At 40.9% G+C, this 22,868-nt stretch overlaps 2 protein-coding genes across 5 annotated transcripts; one reads left to right on the top strand and one right to left on the bottom strand.

Annotated features, from left to right (window-relative positions):
• The first annotated feature begins 2 nt into the window (after positions 1-2).
• On the top strand, positions 3-3,815 carry atp6v1d (ATPase H+ transporting V1 subunit D). The gene is made up of 9 exons (XM_029425531.1): positions 3-256; positions 1,628-1,745; positions 1,832-1,911; positions 1,996-2,063; positions 2,146-2,190; positions 2,281-2,384; positions 2,745-2,811; positions 2,903-2,981; positions 3,076-3,815. The coding sequence occupies exons 1-9, from the start codon at positions 216-218 to the stop codon at positions 3,218-3,220; spliced, it is 747 nt and encodes a 248-aa protein (XP_029281391.1). The 5' UTR covers positions 3-215; the 3' UTR covers positions 3,221-3,815.
• A 393-nt stretch (positions 3,816-4,208) lies between these two features.
• On the bottom strand, positions 4,209-20,749 carry pals1b (protein associated with LIN7 1, MAGUK p55 family member b). Of its 4 annotated transcripts, none has more exons than XM_029425525.1 (14): positions 20,545-20,749; positions 17,237-17,689; positions 15,833-16,035; positions 12,464-12,541; positions 9,675-9,791; positions 9,158-9,319; positions 8,437-8,514; positions 8,165-8,348; positions 7,327-7,398; positions 7,090-7,161; positions 6,322-6,483; positions 5,756-5,958; positions 5,405-5,515; positions 4,209-5,017 (listed from the first exon to the last, which is right to left on the bottom strand). In XM_029425525.1, the coding sequence occupies exons 2-14, from the start codon at positions 17,562-17,564 to the stop codon at positions 4,841-4,843; spliced, it is 1,947 nt and encodes a 648-aa protein (XP_029281385.1). In that variant the 5' UTR covers positions 17,565-17,689; positions 20,545-20,749; the 3' UTR covers positions 4,209-4,840. The 4 variants fall into 4 exon arrangements, with proteins under 4 accessions (XP_029281385.1, XP_029281387.1, XP_029281386.1 ...); XM_029425527.1 differs by having other exon boundaries at positions 9,675-9,779; XM_029425526.1 differs by lacking the exon at positions 20,545-20,749 and adding an exon at positions 18,370-18,691.
• Between the last annotated feature and the right edge of the window lie 2,119 nt (positions 20,750-22,868).

The following is a 22,868-nucleotide window of genomic DNA, read 5'->3' as shown; positions in this document are numbered from 1 at the left end:
CGTTCGGTTTAGTCACATGACCAGAGGCCAGCTGATCATCACGGAGAGTCGGACAAGATCACGACCATCAGGCGTCTAATCCTGCACGAAAAACAACGTTTTTTCTGTGTTATATGTATAGTTGAATGAAATAGAATACAACCTAACGTTTTAGTGTTAATCTTAGGAACAGGAAGTTAACAGAAGACTGCAATCATCGACCAAAGGACGAGAAGATGTCTGGAAAAGAAAGGCTCGACGTTTTCCCCTCCAGAATGTAAGCAGCTTGTTTGCTAGCTAGTTGCTAACCCTCTTAGTCTGATCATATATTGCTGTTTTGTTGATTTCCCAGTCTCCCAGAGACAATTCGGTTATTCTCACTTGAAGGGATCTTGTTCTGCAGTGTAATTCAAACATACTCTATCAGTGCCAGGTTACTTATTAAAAGAGGAAGAGTATTTTGTCATGTGATGTTTCTAACATCATCCCAGTGTGAGCTGTCAGTCTGAGATGCTGTCTAAAACATACTGACCTCTAGACAGTAAAAGTATTGACTGTAACTGTGCATCTCGAGTATCTACTGATCAGTGGAGTTTCCTTAAGGTTTTATTATTTTAACATGTTGATTCAGTCATGTCAGATCTTTAAAAATCTTTTTTTTTTGTGTACATTTTAGTTTGAATCCCACAGATGGGCTGTGTTTCTGACCTGTACAGTCTGTGGTTGCAAATATCCGTGAGAAAGAGTGTAGATCAGTGATTTCCAACCAGGAGTGCTTGTGCCCTTGAAGAATGTTGAGTAGCTTTGAATAAATATAAAATATGATTTGATAATATATATATATATATTAGGGCTGCAACTAACGTGTATTTTCCTTAGCGATTAATCTGCAGATTGTTTTCTCAATTAGTCTAGAAAATAGGGAGAAAAATAGTTTTAAAAAACCCTTTACAAATTCCAAGAGCCCAAGATGACATCCTTCAATGGTAATATTGACCAACAAAAATTGACATTTTTATAAAAATAAAAAAAACACAACCAAAAATATTCATCGATTTATAATAGTTTCTAGTTTTGGAGGAAACTCAACACACAAATAGGATCACCAATATGTGATAATGATCTTAAGTATGTCGCCTATCAAATGAATGTTATGCAACAATGATTTACCAAGTAGGATCTGACTGCACAAGACACACCGACTTGATTCAGTCGTGTGAAGCAATTAAAACTGCACGAGTCCAAGAAAAAGTCAAGTTTCTGCCACAAAGCGGACCGAAAAGAGACCAAACCTTAACAACAATACCAAGATAACAATGTCTTGTATGGATTCACATACAGCTGTGTTTTCTCTGCAGTCAAACACTTTCAAACAATTCCATGAAGCCATGAGAGGGATATGATGACGCTGAACCTTAGCCCATCTGATAGGGCTGAAGGGGTTAATAAGAACTATTGATGTAGACGAGGGATCCTGATATTTGTGGTTTACCAGAAAACACAAGAAAATACCCAGACTGCTGAAATGACAAGTGTTTTCTTTGCCCATATCAAAGAATAATCTCCATAAATATTTGAATCCTGTATACTTGTTATGTAATTGGTGAGATTGAAATATAACATTACACTTTTTTGTTTGTGCTCGCAGGGTTCAGACCATCATGAAGGCTCGGCTCAAAGGAGCGCAGACCGGCCGCAACCTGCTGAAGAAGAAATCTGATGCCCTCTCCATGCGCTTCCGTCAGATCCTCCGCAAAATTATCGAAGTCAGTTTTAAAGGATGCATTTAATCTCTTTAATAACTCGGAATGTTTTTTCTAATAAGCTGGACTTCTTGTCTCTTTTCCTCCAGACTAAGACCAAGATGGGAGAGGTGATGAGAGAGGCGGCATTCTCTTTGGCCGAAGCCAAATTTACAGCCGGAGACTTCACGTAAGAATGCTAGAGAGATCAAGTGATGTGGCTTCGTTATGTTTAGTGCAGGTGCGTCTGTAACATCGGTACTTCTGTCCACAGCACAACTATAATCCAGAATGTCAACAAAGCCCAAGTGAAGGTCCGAGCCAAGAAAGACAACGTGGCAGGTTAGCATAACAATCACTGCTGATGGGACATGTTCTTATATGCTTTATTATACATGTAACTTCTATGTTTTTCTTTATTTAGGTGTCACCCTTCCAGTTTTTGAACACTACCAGGAAGGCGGGGACAGTAAGTCATGTTTAGATTACATTCTTGTGAGTAATGTAAATGTAATATATCATAGTAAATGAAGGAGTTCTCACCCCCGCTCTCTTCCAGGTTATGAGCTGACTGGTCTGGCCCGAGGAGGAGAGCAGCTCTCCAGGTTGAAGAGGAACTACGCCAGAGCTGTTGAGCTGCTGGTGGAGTTGGCCTCCCTGCAGGTAGGGGGCGCTGTTACCAACATACTGCGGTTCATTCAGCTTAGTTTTAATACTTCTCAAGTGAAATTGACAGTTAAAATTTAGCTTCACGTCAACCAACAACATCAAAATGCTGCTCACATGTTAATGCAGCAATAATAATGATACATATAAACATATATAATAATGTAACACTCTGAAAGGGACCTGCATTGTGAGTACTAATATGCAAGTAAAGATTTTTCATAATACTTTCTCATTACTTGGAAATTTAATGTTTTAAAAAATAAATAAATGCTACTACATTTGTCTTTGTTGTCAGTTAAAGAAATGAGTGTGATTGAGACATTGTGACACATATGACCCACTTTCTGTCTGTAGACATCTTTTGTCACTCTGGATGAAGCCATCAAGATTACCAACCGCCGTGTGAACGCTATCGAGCATGGTGAATTCACGCTTATCATACAATGGTTGCCTTTTTTCCTCAAAGATTTACAAAGACTGTACATAATGCTCATCTTTATCCCAATGTGCAGTGATTATCCCCCGCATTGATCGCACCCTCACCTACATCATCACAGAACTGGATGAGAGAGAACGAGAGGAGTTCTACAGGTGAAGACTTATTCTAGCAGCCTAATAAACCCCAGCTTTCTAACTGTCTATTTGTGTTTATAACACTGAACACATTTCCTCCTCCTCTTGCCAGGCTGAAGAAGATCCAAGAGAAGAAGAAGCAGCTCAGGGAAAGGACAGAACTGGAGATTGCGGCCCGCCTGGCTAAACTGGGTCCCATCGCAGAGCCCACCAACATGCTGATGGAGGAGACGGATGAAGACATGCTGTTCGAGTGAAGCGCTCTAAAAGGCCGACTCTGACTTCACCCAGCATCCTATTTATTCTGTGCCTCTCAGGCCCATGTCTGTCTTCTCATACAAGTGATGAAAGTTTTTTTTGCGTACTCGTCTGTGATGATTTGTTCTCTTGTTTCGGTGCTGGAAGGTACCGTGTGTTTCCAGATTCCGTCACTGTACAGAAACAGAAGTGTCGTCGCACTTGGTTGTTTACCCACAAGGGAGTCAGTTCACGATTTAAAAAAAATATATAATCTAAAGAAGAAGAAGAAGAAGAAGAAGAGTGTATATATATATGTATGTGTTAACACATGGTTTGCGAGTGGAATCAAAGAAGCATTCCGTGTGACTGATCACGTTGTCGGTATTTTAGGTTCCTCACAACGTTAAGGGCCATTGCATGCTGTAAAGCTTACGGTGGTTGTAGATTTCAAAGTGTGAGTCTGTGTCGTGGAGGTTGATGCTGTTGTTACCTCATTTGAGGATGTTTACTATTGCACCAGAAAACCCTAAAAAGTGGCCCCGCTGTAAAACTTGGTGTGCAAGTCAACAAAGCCCCCCACACGTCTAAAATAAAGATGTTGGCAGTATCCAACCCGTGTCTGGATTTTCTTGCTAAGATTAGAGCAACAGTTTTTCAGACTCTTTGCAATAGAAGCTTTTCAGATCCACGTGGAAAGAAAAAGGGGACTGACACATTTCCTTCAACATGTGCAGGGAAGCCTTTCGTCCTAGTGTTTAGGTAACCCAGCTACATGAGGACCGGCGGCCATCTTGCACCAGAATGCTACATTTAACACATTAGTTTAAGTTACTGTCGGACTGCCAACGTAAGTTTACAAGACAAGTGAAATCAATGCATTCAGTACGTACATCACTTGTTCACATATGTATCTGATTTTATTAACTTTTCCAGAGTTGTGCTCATGATAGTATAAGTACCCTGCAAAGAAGCAATACTGTATTTGATGGAGTTACACTAAGATGGTTTTTTTTTTTTTCATACAATACTGGTACAAAACAGAACTTTGCAGCATGATGTACTGATAGTAATGATAACCAGCTAGAAACAATAATACCGACACTGATGTAGAGGACGCACCTCAGAACTGCGCAGGTTTCACTTCTGTGTTTCTGAATTGGTTAACTGCTTTGTCTCTGGAAGCCATTTTATAATTGTGACACCAACAACGCTCTCCCAGTTGAGTGTATATCTCTCTCTCTCTCTCTCTCACACACACACGCACGCACGCACACACACACTTTGGCTAGAAAATATATATTTACAATTATAAATAATAACTATTAAGAATAGGATAGAAACATTTCTATGGGTTTGATAAATGACTTTGCATAAAACTGAGATCAGAAATAAACAAAAAAATCACCCACAAAAGACACACACACACACACACACACACACACACCAACATAGAGAAACTTGAGTCCATCCCTGCAACACGTGGTAAAGGTCGCCTCTGAGGAGAATGTGCAAGTGAAAATCCAGTGACAATCAACACTGTCCAGCCTCCATTCTTCCATCTCCAGGAACATTCATTATTGCTCTTTTGTTTAACTCCTTCTCCCCTGAAGCTCCCCGGCAGTGACACCCCGTGACCTCTAGCACAGCCAGGAGGTGGGCACCCACTGTGGCTCAGTGTCCAGCTTGTCTATCAGCCTGCGCAGCTCGTGGAAAGCCTGTTCCGGATCCATGTTCACAATGGTCGCGTCAAAGAAGTGGCCGAACTCGTGCTCCATCTCGCGGGCCTTTTCGATAACCTCCTTTAGGTCTTCAGGCTGCGCACAGAAAACCAGACATTGCATTTGAAGACGGAGAGAAGGGTGGAGACTCTTCTAAAATAAATCATCTGTATTGGACATGATATGAATACCTTTGATACCTGTGACAGCTGTGTATTGGTTGCTTAATTCAATATTGTTTATTTCTGGTGCAGTGGGTATCAGGAGTAAACTATCTGTTTTTGTACGATTTGATCCCTGATAAAACAAATATATAGTATAAATACAAAAAACAAATATATATTATAATATAAAACTTCTATGTTTTCTGTGATACATTTTAAATGCTTAATTTTGCTGAAGTATGTTGCGTAACTAGCTGCATGCACAATGTTCAAACTATGACATTTCCAACGTGCAGTGAAGTTCTGCATCTGTGGGTACCTTTGGTGTTTTCCCCTCTGTGGCCAGCAGGGTGCGTAGTCGTTCCTGAGAAGGAGGAGCGATGAAGATGACATAGGGCTTGAGGTTGGAGGACCTGAGTATCTGCAGTGACTGGCAAGAGGAAAGACAGACATAAGAATGTATGAAACGGAAGGAAAGCCCAAACCAAACACTATGGCGCCTTCTTTATGGAGTTTACAATATCAGTCAGCAGTAATGCGCTTTTATCAACCAGAAAAACAGAATTCGAAAAGGTCGAGATCAAGACAGAGGAATGACATTTCTTCTTAACATGTTAGACAGAAACAATGTTGGGACAGTCCCGACAGAAGCAAGTACTACGTCTCCCACCCTGGTGTGGAGGCAGAGCAAACAGATGCGTCCAGAGTTGATGATGTGTCGAACGGAGTCGGTGCTGGTGCCGTACAAGTTCTTCTCGTATTCCCCCGACTCAATGAACTTCCCTGCCGCTAAGTCGGTGTCAAAGGCAGGCCGACTCACAAAATGGTACTCGCGCCCGTTCCGCTCGTGTATCCTTGAGTTTCTGGTTGTATCTGTGGCAGAACAAAGGATGGATCAATTACATTTATTTAAAAAGGGTACAATTCAAGCACTTTTCAAAAACTTTCAAGAGTCTCGAAGCTTTTATCGTTACTATAAATGAAATTACCTAAAAAAGGTTTGCAGAATTCTTTATACTCACAGCAATAGATGTATATTGCCACTTTGTTTATTCGACCTGCTGTTCATATGAACTTTGATCGTGATTATTAAATGTTTCGCTGACGAGATATTGTGCAGTCACAGTTAAAGAAATGCATAATTCCCCCAAAAACATGTTATGTTCCTCATCTGAAATCATTGGTGCGTGTTTGATGTTGCCATGTCCTCCATGCTTTGACAAAGTGTGGACTTACACGGAACGGCAACAGCAAACTTTTCCGGCTCGATGGACAGAAGCCTCCGACGCAGCTCATCGTGACCGCTGTTTGTCGGACCGATCAGGGCGACGGGGCGTTTGCGATTAGCAGGCTGGTGATAGAGCGACATCTCCTCATAGGTCAGGATGTCATCATAGTCTGAAGAGACAGTTGGGAGGGATTAATGACACAACCGTAACTCACTAAACAAATCCTTTCTGGCTCTTGGGCTGCTGGTTCTGTAAGCAACTGTGACCTTTGACCTTTGAGGCGAGTGGGAGGTGAAAAATATCACACTATTAAATGATCACTCCTGTTTTTGTATGAAAGTTTTGTCTTTTTTTATAACGATGTTCTGCTTCATGTTCCTCCGTCTCAGCTACACATGATATCACAGCCCACTAAGCAGTGTGTGTGTGTGTGTGTGTGTGTGTGTGTGTGTGTGTGTGTGAGTATTTATGCGTTAACCAACTACATCACGCATCCCTTCAAGCCATTTAGGCACCTGCTGGGCACCTGTTGGCGTCTCTGATCCCGTCCGCGAAGACACTTCTAATCTGACCTTTGACACGCCGAGTCTGGACAAGCTGCTGCGAGAGCGGCAAGACATGTCAACTCTGACTAACGTTTGGGGTTAACACCGCTGACAATGTGTGGACACTTGGAAGCTGCCCAGGACGGAGGCAGTCCATCACTGGTGGTAAATGAGAAGTGACACATGGAGTTTTGTGGGTTAAGGGTGTAGCCGCTGCTGGAGAGTCTTACCAGTATTTCTGCTCAAGGGAGACATGCTCTTCTTCCGCTGTTTCTTGTTTTTCTTCGCATACCAAAGCTTACCTGGAGAAATGACAAGTCAAAAATATTTGTGTTATTATCGTTTCACTTTGTTACAACCGTGTAGACGCCACACATTCTATTTTTAATGCGAGTCAGGGTGGATGCAGGGTGAGAGCTTGTATTTTCCCACCACTTGGTGCGTGTGTTTGAACATCTGAAACGTACCTTGCTGCTCTCGACTCTTGCTGTCTGTTATGGTTTTCTTCAAGGTCTCTCTCTGTTGCTGGAAGCTTTTCCCTGAAAAAGGTAAAAACGCAAAGATAAGCAGATCAGCTCTCCGACACGGTTAATATAGAGACACACATCCAGCGTATTTTCCATTTCAAAAACCTGTATCTATTTAAAATTGTATGGATTTGAACTGCACTCAGGAGCTGAACATCACCAAGTCCAAAGCTTTCTGAGGCCTAGAACTGTTTCATAATCTTACTAGACTTTGCTGAGGCAAAAAGAGAGCCCGCTTTCCATTTCCACTGCTTAACCTCATTTCCTTCCAGACGCAACAGACGTGGCGAGAGAGTAATCGCAAATAATTCTTAGGTGTTTGTTTTAATCTGCTTGATGTGCCAGGTGGGTGGGGCTTCCTGCCAGGATAGTAGTGCCAAGTTATTAGTCACAGACAACTTTCGAGTACTTTACCGTAAATGCGTTCTGAAGTACTTTTAGGAATGGCTGACAGGTCCTGTGTAGTTTATACATGACCGATACGCTGCTATCAGTGTTGATTTTGTCAGCTGCTTTTTGTTTAGTCTTAGTCCTGTGTCAAATGTCCTAGTTAGTATATTTTAAAACATAACCTAAGTGGACATCATACACACTGTTTTCAATAGTTTGTACAGTAGTGATGAATACAAACATATAAAACACATACTTATACAGTTTACTATACCAGTATAAGATTTTTCTAGATTTGTATGTATTGGTAGCTATTTGTCCTTGCAGTTATCTGCTCTTGTGAAGCAATAAACTACAAATTGATATTCATCCCTGGTCTGACCCCTACCTGGAACCAGTCCAGCCAGAGGCTGGTTGTCCTCATCTCCATCCCTGTAGGCTTGCCACCAGTTGGGGTCGTCCTGGCTGATGACGTGGAGGATGTCTCCCTTCTGGAAGGACAGGCCGAGCTCCCGACACGGCACAAAGGGGTCATCAGAGGGGTCGTAGTCAAAGTAAGCTCTTACGTGCATCTGAGGGTTTACAACCTCAAGGTTAGGGTTGCATGCATGCAAACTGGCGTTCTCACACATACACACACACACATCATTAGAGACTTACCACAGTCTGTCTGTGTGCGGCAGGTTTAATCTGAGAGCTCGGGATGAGGAGGAAGGTCAGAGTGCCTTGCATTTGTTGCTGATGGAAAAGATGAGAAGAAATGAATTCAACATGTCAGGGATCACATTTCCATAAAACTAGATTTTTTTAACTGAACTGCATTTACCTCAAACTCTTAGCAATGTTTGATTGCTATGCGGTTGGGTGTATATTCTATTTTAAGAGTGCATCTATTCAAAAACACCTTACGGTATTTATGTTAAATTACATTAACATTGCACAGGAAAAATAAATGTATGTCTTTCTCCAAAAGTAAATCCAGTGATGGAATGTATCTATGATGAAAAGTAGTGAAAGTGAAACCCACAAAAACTACCAACAACAACAACAACAACAACAACAACAACAACAACAACCACCTAATGACATTTCTGAGGCTAAACTAACTTTGCATGAATCCAGAAGTGGAGATGCATTGTGGGTAAAACTCTAATGTCACCCACTATGGAGGAACAGACAGTCCAAGTAAGAGCCCCATTTATGAATAACTTCTAACTCCTTTTTATGGCATTACATGTACATAACATTAGTTTTCAAGACATTTTAAGCACTTGTATGTAAAGCTATTTTCCCATGAATTAAAATAAAGTTGTAACAGAGTTCATTTCCCACAGATTATTGTAAATAATCAAAAGACCAGTGGACAACTTCTGGTCCTCACCAGCAAGTCGTGGACTTCATTGACATGTTTCCCACGGATAGATATCCCGTTGATCTCCAGGATCTCATCTCCCTCGCTGAGAAGGCCGCTCCTCTCTGCTGCTCCACCTTTCACCACACGACTCACCAACACACTGTCCATGTCGTTACGTACCGTCGCACCCTGATGGCCACACACACACACACACACACACACACACACACACACACACACAAATTAAACACCTCAAATCCAGATTATTCTCATATACAGATCTAAAAGCAGACGGTGAGGCCACAGTTTGAATACAAAGAAATATGTCTCATACAATGAACATCATTGTGTCATTGCCAATGCTTTCCCTCTGGAGCTCACACTGACAGACATTTTGCTGCCCTGTTGGTTTGTGGGTACACTGACACAGACACACCCAGAAGATAAATGTGAGCGTTGGAGCTCAGTGAAGGCTGAGAGTACAGGCGTCTTACTGGACTTACACACAATACACATACAAGAAGACAAATAGATGGCGTCTCACCAGTGGAGTGTCGCGGGCCTTCTCCAGCCGCACCAGTTTAACGGTCTCTCCGAGGTACTGGAGCAAATCTTCCTCTATTTCCTGCCCTGCCACACCGTCATGGGCCTGCATCAGGGCCTGCCACATTAAAACACACACAGAGAGACACATATAGAGACACATATAGAGACACACATAGAGACACACATAGAGACACACATAGAGACACACATAGAGACACACAGAGAGACACATATAGAGACGAACAGTACGGACACACAGACATTTTACAAAACACGCAACAGACAGAGGAATAAAGGAGGAGGCAGTGTGAGGTAAGGAGAATGAATGAATGAATTCATGCTTCTGATTGTTAATGCATAGATGTTGTCTTTCATAAGAACTATGGTTGGCATGGATATAATAAAATGGCCATACATTTAGCATGGTTTATTAAGTGGATTGCTCTTAAAAAACAAAACTAAATCTATTTCCTTAAACATGCACCTGCTACCAGAAGCCCCCCCCCCCCCCCGCCCCCCCAGCAAACTCTCCTCTAAGCCAGAAATAATACAGAGATTGCTCCTTCACTTCATTTAATGTGACAAGCGTTCCGTATCCCACAATTAATAACCGTCGGTCCAAATTAGTTTCTCTATCCTGCAGCAGAGCGGACCTGAGGGAGCGGAGGCCGGGCTAAGCTTTGGCGAACACACAATCCGTCTTAATCTCCACCTGCATTTAGGAGTCAGGATCCACCACCATCAATCATCAAACACCTTTGGCTCAGGGAACTGTGTCTTAGAAAATGGTTAAAAGTAGACAGGTGGACTTTAGGGGGCCCTATTCCTCTTACACATGTACCTGTCCATTCCTTTTTGGTTAGAGGTTGTTTACCCGTGCAGACTACAGGGTGACTCGTGAGCCTCCGCTGCCCGCAGAGAAACCAACATAATCTGTTCCACTTTCTGTGGCACAAGGCGGGCTCATCACATCACACGGCCCCCGCTGGCGTCATGGATCCAGCTCAGTGGAGTGGTTAACAGGGAAATGAGAGAACGGGTAGTTCACAAAGTCGCACAGGTCAAGCATCAGACCCCCGATGTTCCCCTGTCAGAACCCTCGACCATACAAATCGCAGCAGCACCTGCGGTCTTTTCTCACCTTACTGCCTCTCTAATGGACGATGATGTCGGATAATGTGGCTACAATGTTTCCTGCGGAAGAATCACTGAAGCTTAAACTGACAAATGCAGAGCATCGGCAGTTCAAGCCACTTCAAAGCAAATGTTTAAATGTCTGTTTGATGCTTTTTCATGTTGACATACCGAATGCTAAACAGATGCGCCATCGAGGAGATGCACACGTAACCAAAATCAAGTGCGTAAGCCTTTTTATAATGCGGCTGTGGAAGTCACCTGCATGTACCTGTGATGTCTAATTGTCTGCGTAACAATGGAGCACATTCTGCACATATTTATTTTTTCTTTATATTGTGAACATTTGCACATTCTTCAGTCAATATTTTGCACATTCTATCTTTAAATGTTAAGGTTAAATATGGCTTTCATTTATATAAACTTAACTTGTGTATATCCCTGCAGATTAATTGTAAACTACACCAACACTACAGACCGTCTTCAACACAAACACACATGACATAAATCAGCGAGATCTTTTACATTTCTCATTGTCTTTTTTCTTAATTCATTTCAAAGAAATATGCATTCACTCTGCTGCAAAGAACGCTTCATTCATGCTTTTTCATTACAAAGAGAGCTGGTCCACATTACAACCTCATTTACATAATGGCGTCACCCACTAGATTAATCTTTGGGAAAAAAGTGGTTGACCTTGAAGAAAATGTGACCTTTGCACACTTTAAAATAACTAATAATAACAGATTAAATATTTTATGATAAATTTATTTGGTCTGGAAAGCAAACATCTAACCTGTTCAAAAATATATATTTATTTATTTATAATATAAATAAATAAATATTTATTTATTTATTTATAATATAAATAAATAAATATATATTTATTTATTATATATATATATATATAGATATTATATATATATTATATATATATATATAGATTTATTATTATATATATATAGATATAATATATATTTGGTTTTTTTATAATATAAATATCTATATTTATTTATAATATATATACAATAAATAAATAAATATAAAATACATTTGTATATATATATATTTATATATATATGTGAATTTTTAACTTATACTATATTTATTTTTAATCTATATATATATATTTATTTTTAATATATATATATATATTATATATTTATTTTTAATCTATCTATATATATTTTATTTTTAATTATATATTATATATATATATATATATATATATATATAAAATTCTTTTTTTTGTGTAAATTATATATACCCACATATATATTTAAATGTAAGATAACACAGCAACAGTCCACATTAATTATTTTATCCCTTTAATCTGCCTTTTAACTCACTAGTATTTATGATGAACACACCGTGGGCAAAGTTGAAACTGTCCTTCAATTGCCTTTAAGACCTACTTATAATGGACTATTATATACTTAACCCTAACTTCTGACCTCCCAGTGGAAGGTGCACGAGAAACAATTACCCTATTGGAATAAGTACAGTATAACAGTAATTATATTTCCAGTATTCCAATTATCAGCATATTAATTAAATAAATGAGTTGGTCTATGAGGCTCCGCTGAGCGTCACTGGTGTTGCTTTATGATAATATCATTGGTTATTATTATAAATCACAACTGGCAGTCTGACCTGGAGATGAGGATTGGTGAGCAGAGCTTTAAGCTCCAAACCCTCCCTCTGTTGGCTGGACTGGAGAATCTTCTGGACCTGAACAGAAACGCAGACACAGGACTGTGGTGAGGTAAACGGCCACTAGGAGCTATAAACAGGGTGACCACGTCAAGACCAGAACACATAATGAGTTTAGTAACAAATTTAAAATCTGTAATCTCTTAATTCAATTTTAAATTTAAATTCTTACGTCGCTCGAAACAAAGTCATGTCAAGAACTAAGCAAGACCACCAAGTAAATCTGTGATTTAAATCTAAAGCTGCTCGTATACTCCGTCAGAACTGCTTGTTGGAAGGTCGACTAGCATTTCTGTAACTTTCCGAAACCAAAAATGCGACGCACTCACACTTCACATCCTGATTGACCAGCTGTGTGGAGGTGAGAAAGGGGCTTAAACTTCTCTCTCAAACACTTCTTTTCCTTCTTGACACAACTATTTCTGTGACTTTCCATGTAAAGTGCAACACTATGAATGTCAATCGTGACGTCACCCCTCTCTATGACGGCCGGCGTTGTAGCCGTCTGCGAGCGTGGCCATTTGGAACAGGTATAAATACATTTGATTTCTGATGCGGTCGGACAAACTAGTTATTTTCTGGCCCTAAGCCTTGTGTCTCAAGTCCTCCCATCTGACATCTGAACACATTAATGCCCCCCAGAGGATGCGCTCTTTGGATTTTGGTGACTCAATGATCCATTCACTCGCACAAGCCTCAGGGCAGATTGTCAACTTTTTACACATCATATCTCAGTTCCACTTATGCTGAGGGAATCCCAAACACAAAACATCCAAACCCCCCCCCCATGCTTAAAATTATTTTAGCAACGTTCGTTCTAATGCGTTTGTGTCTCTAATTGTACAACATGTTCTACATCGTCCCATCTTACTTATGTATCCTTTGCTTCGTCTGAGCATTAACACTTTCCACCAGGATTTATATTCTGTTCATTGTGTATTAGATTGAGAAGAGCAAATTTCATAGGTTGACCCAACACCAATACCTATTGTAGTAAGCCTCTAGTATAATAACAGTATAAACTGTATAGTAATCCTACAGAAATCCATCTTTTGTAAATGAAACTTACACATTTATTGTAAAAAAAACTAAACATGTCTTAATACGCTGTTACAGGTACAAGCTGTTACATTTGCCAAAAAAAAACTAAAAACACAACCCAAGACATGATTTATTTTCATCGTGCGTGTTTACATGTGGATGTTGTATTTGATCACATTTAACAAGCATAACTTAGAAAGCAGCTACGGAAGCTTTAGCTCTGCTCTCTCTGCTCTCCTCTCTCTGCTCTCTGCTCTCTGCTCTCTGCTCTCTGCTCTCTGCTCTCTGCTCTCTGCTCTCTGCTCTCTGCTCTCTGCTCTCTGCTCTCTGCTCTCTGCTCTCTGCTCTCTCCTCTCTCTCTCTCTCCTCTCTCCTCTCTCCTCTCCTCTCTCTGCTCTCTGCTCTCTGCTCTCTGCTCTCTGCTCTGGCTTTTCAGATTTTCCACTTTCCTTTCTTTCCCCCTGTCTGTTACACGGCACTATTTGTAATCATTTTGTTCTTGTGTTGTCATTTCGAGAGAAGATGCTATTGTCTGTGTGACTTGGACCATGTACTGAATCATTGTAGTGTTCTCTTATTCCCGTCTTACTGCCTCTTCCTCTTCGTCGAGTGTTTGGAGCTTAGTTCATCCATAACACTAATTGAAGCGCTCACTAACAAGGTGACGCACTTTCTCCCCCCCCCCCACCCCCACCCAGCAGCACTGCGCTTCGGCCCACACTGCTGTAAGCTGCTGGAGTTTCTTTTTCAGTCCGCCAAGATCCTGGCCTCCTTCCGGCAGTGTGCTGCACCGCTCAGCCAGCACCAAGGGCTGCTGGGAGATTAGTTTACCCAACAGCCAAATCTTAGTGTCACACAGCACAGCCACTTAGTTTAGACACACTGCAGCTCAAACTATTACGCGTTGTTAAGCGCTTCGGGAACTGTGCCTGGTGGGTGGGTGCACACACTGATTTACTGTACGCGGAAAGACAACGTGTTTTGTGCATGTGTGTGTGTGTGTGCGTGCGTGTGTGCGTGCGTGCGTGCGTGTGTGTGTGTGAAGCAAAGCAGATCATCTCTATCCTCAAACCACTCCTGTCAAGACTGGAATACAAATGATGTAGCAGTACAGCTTGGTGTCCTCTGAATGAACTCTCGCAGCCTGTTCTGTCAAAACAAGGTTGACTATTACACATCTAGCCATCAGCTAAAAATCAGACTGCACCACTCTGACGGCGCTGAGAAGCCTGTATTACATTCTCTCATGTTACACCTATCGAAAGTTGACACTAATCCTAACGAAGGGCCTATTGTGGGTGTAGCCTGTCATTGTTGTATAGAGCTTCTACCTAATTCAAACCATATCCCAATTTTCGTCTTTTCACGCGGACCGAGCTCCGTGTGACAGGCTGCATTTGAACACTCAACGCTCAGAGGCTCGGCTCTGCAGGGACACAAGTCAATTACAGTCGCTTTGCTTCAGTGGAGACCGACCGGCTTGTGTTTTGTCAACGAGGAAGTCAGGTGTGGCGCATTCCCACCTGCTCAAACCTGAATACTGAGATGGTGTCTTGCTCTCTGTCACTTTCTGTACCGGCGCTCAGCAGTCAGCACAGTCAACTGTTATTTAAAAGAGGAAACACCAATTGGTGGACGGGGGGAATAGTCATCTTTCCCTCTTTTCACCCCTATTACATTTTTTCTTCCTTTCTGCCAATGTCCATGCATGGCCCGGATCCAACAAATCCCTCATTTTTGTTTTTTCACTCACCTTGTTAACCACAAGACAGTTTACATTTCATAATTATTCAAACTGGCATGGCCGTCTTTTGGGCAGCTTTGTTGAATTAATCACAACCTCAAGCAAAGATGTTCATGCTTCATTGAGTTTGTGCAGATACTTCACCCACAGAGGTACTTGCCTCTAAATACAAGCTTAATGTGGTCCCAAAACACAAACTGGTGAATACAATCTCAGTGCCTTTTATTCCTGTATGCACAAACTGCCTCCTCTGTGGATAACAATGCTAGTCCCATGAGATAGCACAGAATAGATTGTGTGGTATTCACTAGTCTATTTTCCCTGATTCAGTTGACACTAAAACCATCTACATTTACAAAACTGTAAGGTCCAGCAGTGTACACTACAGTAACAGGTACCAATGCAACACGAATAGCAAAGTTACCACTGAGCTCTTACTTTTCCAGAACATTTAACACTGCAGGAAAGTCAAAGTGCCTTCACTCCGCTTTAACGAGTTGTTTATAAATGACCATTATGCGTACCTCCTGGCAGAGATCCTCTGCCTGTGCTGTGAGGGGGGAGGTGGGACAAGTCATCTGCTGGGATACAGAATTGAAGATGGTGTAGGCATTCCTGAAGTCCTCCTTGGAGAGGAGCTGCATTATCAGCTCCACATCCTGCTGGCTCTGCGCATCAGTCAGGCAGTACTGCGCCCACTTCAGAGCCTGCAGCAACTCCGCCACTTCTGAGAAAGAGGCAGAGACAGTGAGGGGAGCAGTACAGAGGCTATGCAGAGAAACACAGGGGCAAGTCTTCCATCGTGTAGGTCAGGAATACTCACAATGCTAAGAGGGGTGTGCAAATTAGGGTTCAAGATGTCTGAATATTATATGGAGGTGAAAATAAACATGGTTTCTAAAAATAACAGACATCCATGTCTTTTGATTCTTTGTTCGAGTTGGAGGCATGCGGGAAAAGATTTCCTCCCGAATTCAAGGTGAGTAATTGACATACAAATGGTCCTTTTGTGGGTGAAGTGGCCCTGGAAGATTTTTATCTTGCTGTTTTCTGAGGTGTAGTGCCTGCCAAACACTCCCGTCTGACCGGTGTGTTGTACATGTAGGGTAAAACTGTATATTCTTTAAGAGCTGCGGAGGAGATCTTTCTCCTCCAGTGAGAAATCAAGCTGCAGTGGAGGTCTAGAATTTTGATCCAGAATATTAATTTGTATTCAAGTCAGACTTTGAGGCTTTGAGTTGCTGCAGTGTTTACACTGGAGATTTATCATAGCGCACAGTATGGCCGCATTTTAATGCATTTATTTATTGCAACAACTTACACTCTACAGCAATGTTCATCATGTATTAGATTGAAAGGAGCAGATTTCATATTTGAAAGCCACAGTTTTACCCAAAACCAATACCTACTGTAGTTATCCTACAGTATAACACTACTATAAACGGTATCCTACAGAAACACATGTTCAGGGTCACAAAGTCAAGACAGACACATTCAGACTGACGTGTGTTTATCACACATCACTGTCTTTGTAGGAAAGGGGTCTGATGCATGTCATTGGGTGGACATATGTACTGTACATACCCCTTTGTATTATCAATATAATTAATCAGGAATGTTATTTTCCTGCGGCAACTGATTGGCATTGTGCTCTTTTGTAGTTGGGGCCAAGACACTAACTAGAGGAAGTGGTGGACAGCCCCTAAATCACATCACCCTCCTCCACTGCCGCCCTCTGCGCCGCACCTTCAATAGTCTTTGTTTTTACTTCCTTTGTTTTCACTAAATGTTTATAAAAAGTCACAACTCCCTATTCTTCTCTGTGGTATAGATTCCTCCCCTCCTTTGTGAACCTCTTTCCTCCTTCCACCCTCTTTGACCCCAATCAAGACCTTCTCACCCTCATTGACCTCCTCCTCTCAACTCACCGGCTACAGGATCCAGGGAGCATTTGTCTTTGGTGGCTTTTTCCTTCCCTTCAAAGGTGGGATTGTCAATGCCCACCTTGGGGTTCTGCGACAGCTTCTTAAGCCTCAGTGAAGCATTGGGGTCGATATCGTGCTTCCCCCTGCTGTCCTCCTCTCTCCTTTTCCTTAGCTCCTCCTGGTAGTGTTGAATCCTTTCCATGTGGGCGCTGGAGTGTGGAGATTTGACAAGGCTACTTTCCTCCCCTGGACAGTCCACTGCCCTCTCCCTGTGGCTCTTGGCCTGACCAGAGGTCTCTTGCACATAACCGTTCATATGGGACGTGATCATCCCTGCTGCAGCAGCTCAAACCACCCCAGTGTTTACTGAGATCTACTTCAGTCATCCGAGGCACTGTTCAAAACAGAGGCCATGGCACGCCAGCGGAGGATGTCGTCCTTTATGTATCTGTCATCCTGAAATACAAACAGATTTTTAATTTTTAGAAACAACATTTTGAATAAATTAAAAGTGCTTTCCTTGTTGACTGTTGCTTTTATTGCATTCTTAGGTCAATATAAACAGAAGCTGAAGGGTTTCAGTGTCAGATAGATATGCAGCAGTTTGGCTGCTACTCGGACAGAGTGATTGATAGCTTAATTGACAATACTAAAGACTACTGCAGAACTCTGGCAGCCTTGGTTGTCCGCCAGGGATGTCATGTTTTCTTTTCAGTCCGTTTGATGTCTGCTTGTCAGCAGGATTACAGATAAACGACAGGCCCGATTAGAATAAAACCTGGTGGTAGGGTGTAGCATATGCCAAGGAAGAACCCATTTAATTTGTCAAGCGAACTGGCTATGGAGGAGGTCTGCACTCTCTTAGTGCCCTTCTAATTTTTGTTATACTTAAAAAAAAAAGGCAATGAAGGGTGAATCTGGGTTTGCATAATTTTCCAAAATATGTTCTTTATTTATTGTTTGTTTATATAAAAGACTATTAGAGAAAATCATCATCATCATTATTATTACAGCTCCACACTCTGATACACCAATGTCAGTTGAAATGCTGTTGAACAGGGCCAACATTGACTTCCTCTGATCCATCACACCACTAATCTAACTCCTAACATGGAAAGCTCTCTGGCCTCCGTCACCTGAAATCCGTTTAGTTCAGCATCATCCAGCCATTTGCTTGTGTACACCTGTCCCCCACCGTCCCGTCCTCACGTGCAGCTTAATCAAAATGTCCATTTTTAGCCTATGTACAGATAAAGATCCAAATAAAGATATTGCATTTGAATGTGATGCCTGAGACACAACCGTTACTACCCGATCTCCCTTTATTGTGACTCAGATGGATTAAATCTATTTGAAGGATTCTGTGCGGATTAGCAAATTTGGTTCTGTGACTTTCCGATGTTCACTCGGAGTTTATGTTTGTTCCGTGTGTGTCATTGAGTGAGGAGTGAAAGTGTTCTGTGCAGGCCAAACAGTATATACCTGGAAAGCATGTCTTCATCTTTCACAACATTACCTTCTGTTATGCAGGGGCTAAGGGAGGGCTCTCCAACCTGCTAGGTGTTAAATACGCAGACTTGACACAAACGTTCGCATATTTCCTGAAACCATTGAAAAAGATAACAATTGACATGTTTTACCTACTACTTAACATTTAAAGACACATTTCTGTGTGAAGGGAGGGAGGGGAGGGGGGGGGGGGGGGCTCAAGCACCAAAAGGATAAACATTGGCTTTGTCACAGAAAAGCCACCTCGTCATATAGTCAGTCATAGACACATGTCACCTGCTACCTCATGGCAGCCCTCCCCCTCTTCTACATACTTCCCACAGCTAATTACTTTTGGCAGATATATCCCCCAGCTCTTGGAACAAGCTCCCAAACCCCTCCCCTGCAAAAGCATTTAGCTACGTTTAGATTGGCGGAGTACGACTGACAAACAGCAGACTGCCAGCGGGCCATCTGTTCCTGTGGGCTTAATTAAGCCTGGGATCTCATGCCCTACTCTAGCTCAGTGGCCATAACAGCACTGGGAAGGATGCTGGGAAGGGACAGAGGGGACCTGGGTACAAGAATAAGAATGAATGGAAGTGCACACACCCCCACCTAGACATAAACAAACGAGGCAATAGCTTGTTGTGATTTTGATATGCCAGATGGTGAAATATTTCTGCAAAAGAGCTAATTATGTCATGTGATGTCAAATTACATAGTAACAATAAAGCTCATATCAGCAAGCCCACAAACGGAACAGCTTGAGGTGACACTGGAAGGCAAAACATATAAAATACTTTGTAAATAATATAGGTACAAACTAAGGCTAATGAAAATAATCACCACCTTTCACGCTACTCACTCTGATGTACAATAAATCCAGAGTTTATGAGTGAAATAGTGCTAGAATATCAATAATTTAATAGCAGCGCCGTTACTTGACTTATATGCAAAACTACTGCAGAAGTAATGTTTATGTCATGCATGTTGAAAACAACTATTTGCTGAAGATTTGCACCTTGAGTTTAGAATATTTCCTGCAGGTTTCAACATACTTATTAAAAGACTATTGTGACAGGGGCATGTTCTTCTCTTGCATACTTAATATAAATATAACCATTCTTAAATAAAGACTATTAACAAACCAATCCCACTACACTTTTGTCATGCCCTCAATGAATCTTCATGCTATGACCTGGACTATCCTCCTGTTTGTGTCATAACAGCATGACCTGACCTTGTGATAACTCTGGGCTACTCTTTAACACAAGTAAATAGATCTAAAATCCACTCAGTGAGGTATTGATTTGTATAAATGTCAATCAGTTACAGCTCCTAAAGTTTGAGCTATTTGCTATTATTATTATGTGTAATTATAAAAGTAAGGTTTATCTCTGAGTCAACAGTTTCGGTTGGTTAACCCCTCACCACCAGATATATTCTCTGGCTATAATTAGCTTCATGCATTTACATCCTCAGGGTGAAACTAGAAAACATTCTCATACATAAGTCATAGTTCTGTGCTTTAACAACGAAGCAGCTGCTGGCTTGGCTTAAGGTAACGTTAAATAACCGTAGGAATTAAAATAAATAATTATCGGTTTCGGGGTACTTTACAAAAGAGCAATGATGTAGCACATTTATACACAGCAGCAACAGCAGATTTAGAAACACGTTGTTGTTAATTATACTGTGTAAATATTGAACTTTTATTAACAATAGCAACCAATTTAACTGTTAGCTTAGCAGCTTGGTACCGCTAACTGCGTAGCTTAACGGTAAAGTTAGCTGTCTCGTGACAGACTGCGTGTACTTACCACTTCAAAGAGAGCAAGTTGAATAGCTTTAGGTAAGAAGCAGTTACTCCTTTGTAATCCAACGCTCTGAAAATGTGTGTTTTATTCACACACGGGCCGTCAGGAAAAGCATAAGGTCTCTCTCTCGGTCTTCACAGGACCGCCTTCAGCCGCTACAGTGAGTTTTGTCCAGGCACAGTCGGGACACTTGTGGCCATCGCTGTGAAACTGGTGTTTTGAGTCGTCTCCCTGGCAACACTGTGGCTCCACAGCGCCCCCCGCGGCCAGACACGGAATAACCACATGTCCCAAAATACCTGCAGTCAGGCTGCTTCTAAGATGATTCTTCACAACTGTAAACAGATGGGACATGTGTTTGTAGATGGGTTTCATGCTTCTTCTTTGTGGTTTGATTTACAGAAGAAAAACTGTGAACAAATATCACAAATATATCAATTAGGAAATAAATGATGACATGGATTCAGTGGGACTACAATCTGAGCCTCCTTTGTTTTGATCTATTATGTGTTAGCTTTTTGTCAAAAAACAAAATAAAAGTACACTTTCAGAGCCTTTTATTGGATTTTATATTATAAATGAATGTGTAAGTAGCATTATAATTAAGTTGATGGGGCTAATTATAACTATTTAATACTTAAATTTACATTTTGTTTGTTGACCCTGATCCTGCAATGGTTGACATAAACATAGCATAGTAAAAAACAGTATTTCCTTCTGAATGCAGTATCGATTGCAGTAGATTAGAAGTACAACGTTACATAAAATGGAAACATTCTAGAAAAGCACATGTACCTCAAAATATTGCTTAAGTACTGTACATTAGGACATTTTACAGTACCTGTAATTTATACTGCATCCTCAAAAAAACACTGATTTGACCTTGACATTTCTGTCGCTATTTTCTCATACATGACCGAAAAGGATGGGACCATTCCAGCTGTATGCACGCAGACCCTAAACGATCACTAATCATCCCGTCATCTATATGTTTCTTTTATAGCCTCAAAGTATCTTGGAAAATTAAAAACTCATGGAGCCATAACAGAGATTAAATGCTCGGCTAATCTCTTGCTATTCTGTCAGCGTATCCTCTAATAAATAGACGTACACTTATTGCACTTGAGGGTATGAAGAATTTGCCGTTATTTTCTAAAACCATCTTCACACTGATCCCCTTACATACCCATTCAGATAGATGAATTCAACTAAGTTCTTGTCACAGCACTATTAATCATCACAAACTAATGGGATCTACTGTCATTTTACCTTACAGAGCAGAACAGAAACTGTCTAATCTCATGCAGCCTCAGAAATATCTACACCAAAGCCTGAAGCTGCCTTTTTCCTGCTGTATTTTCTATTAGGTTAATCCTTTCTGACACCTCTGTGCTTAACCTTCTTTTCCTCATTAGGCAATCTCCTGCCAGTTCCCGATTCTTAAATACTTACCTTCCTAGAAAGAGAGACAGTTAAAATCCCCTTTGCTTTGCAGCACTTCATTCAAATGCAGCTGTTTTTTCTTTGTTCATCTAAGAAGCAGTGGTGGATGAAGTACTCAGATGGATGAAAGAAGAAAAATCTAATTCTGCTACACATTTATATTCATTTTTGGACTTTTGCTAATCTCCATTTGTAAAATATCAGATGATTTTTACCTCTTTGGGCCTCGAACGGCTATTTAAACTAAACCATGTGAGAATTTTAGAGAGGAATTATGTGTTTGGTGGAGCTTTTAACAACTCAGACAGAACAATCTGAAACAGGAGAAGGGCCCAAACTAGACACTTTCTTTTTTTTGTAAAAGGTAAAAAGCCACAAAAGGTTTGGGAACCTCTGGTTTAATCGTTCAAAATGAAAGGTATTTTATAATCTTTTAATATAAAACCTTAATCTGAAAAGAGTAAAATAGTAAAATAGAAGTATAAAGTTGCATAAAATGGAAATATTTAAGTCAAGTATCTCATAATTGTACTTTCACAGGACTTTTGCTGAGTATATCTCAGAAAACCTTCATATTAATGCAATTAAACACATTCACATTTGGGAACTGTATCCACATGGAGCTCGAAAATGGTTGTTAAGGAAGGTAAGACCATTACTCATTCATTCATAATTCATGCACTTTCTCTAACCTTCAGGATACCTGAAACTTTAGTACCAAAGAAGAAAATCACTATTTTTTCTTTCGATATATTTTATTAAAAAAGGAAAACCAACAAGAACTTTTTTTACATAATGATCAAGGATTTTTATTATCTTAGTCTCTTTCATCAGTTTCATATCATTACAGAAAATGTTATAGTACAGCGTTGTTCAATGTCTCC

The sequence above is a fragment of the Cottoperca gobio genome, chromosome 24 (assembly GCF_900634415.1).
Source record: "Cottoperca gobio chromosome 24, fCotGob3.1, whole genome shotgun sequence".
Lineage (NCBI taxonomy): Eukaryota > Metazoa > Chordata > Actinopteri > Perciformes > Bovichtidae > Cottoperca > Cottoperca gobio.
Note: the sequence above shows the minus strand (reverse complement) of the source record. Positions and strands in the feature narration are given on the sequence as shown.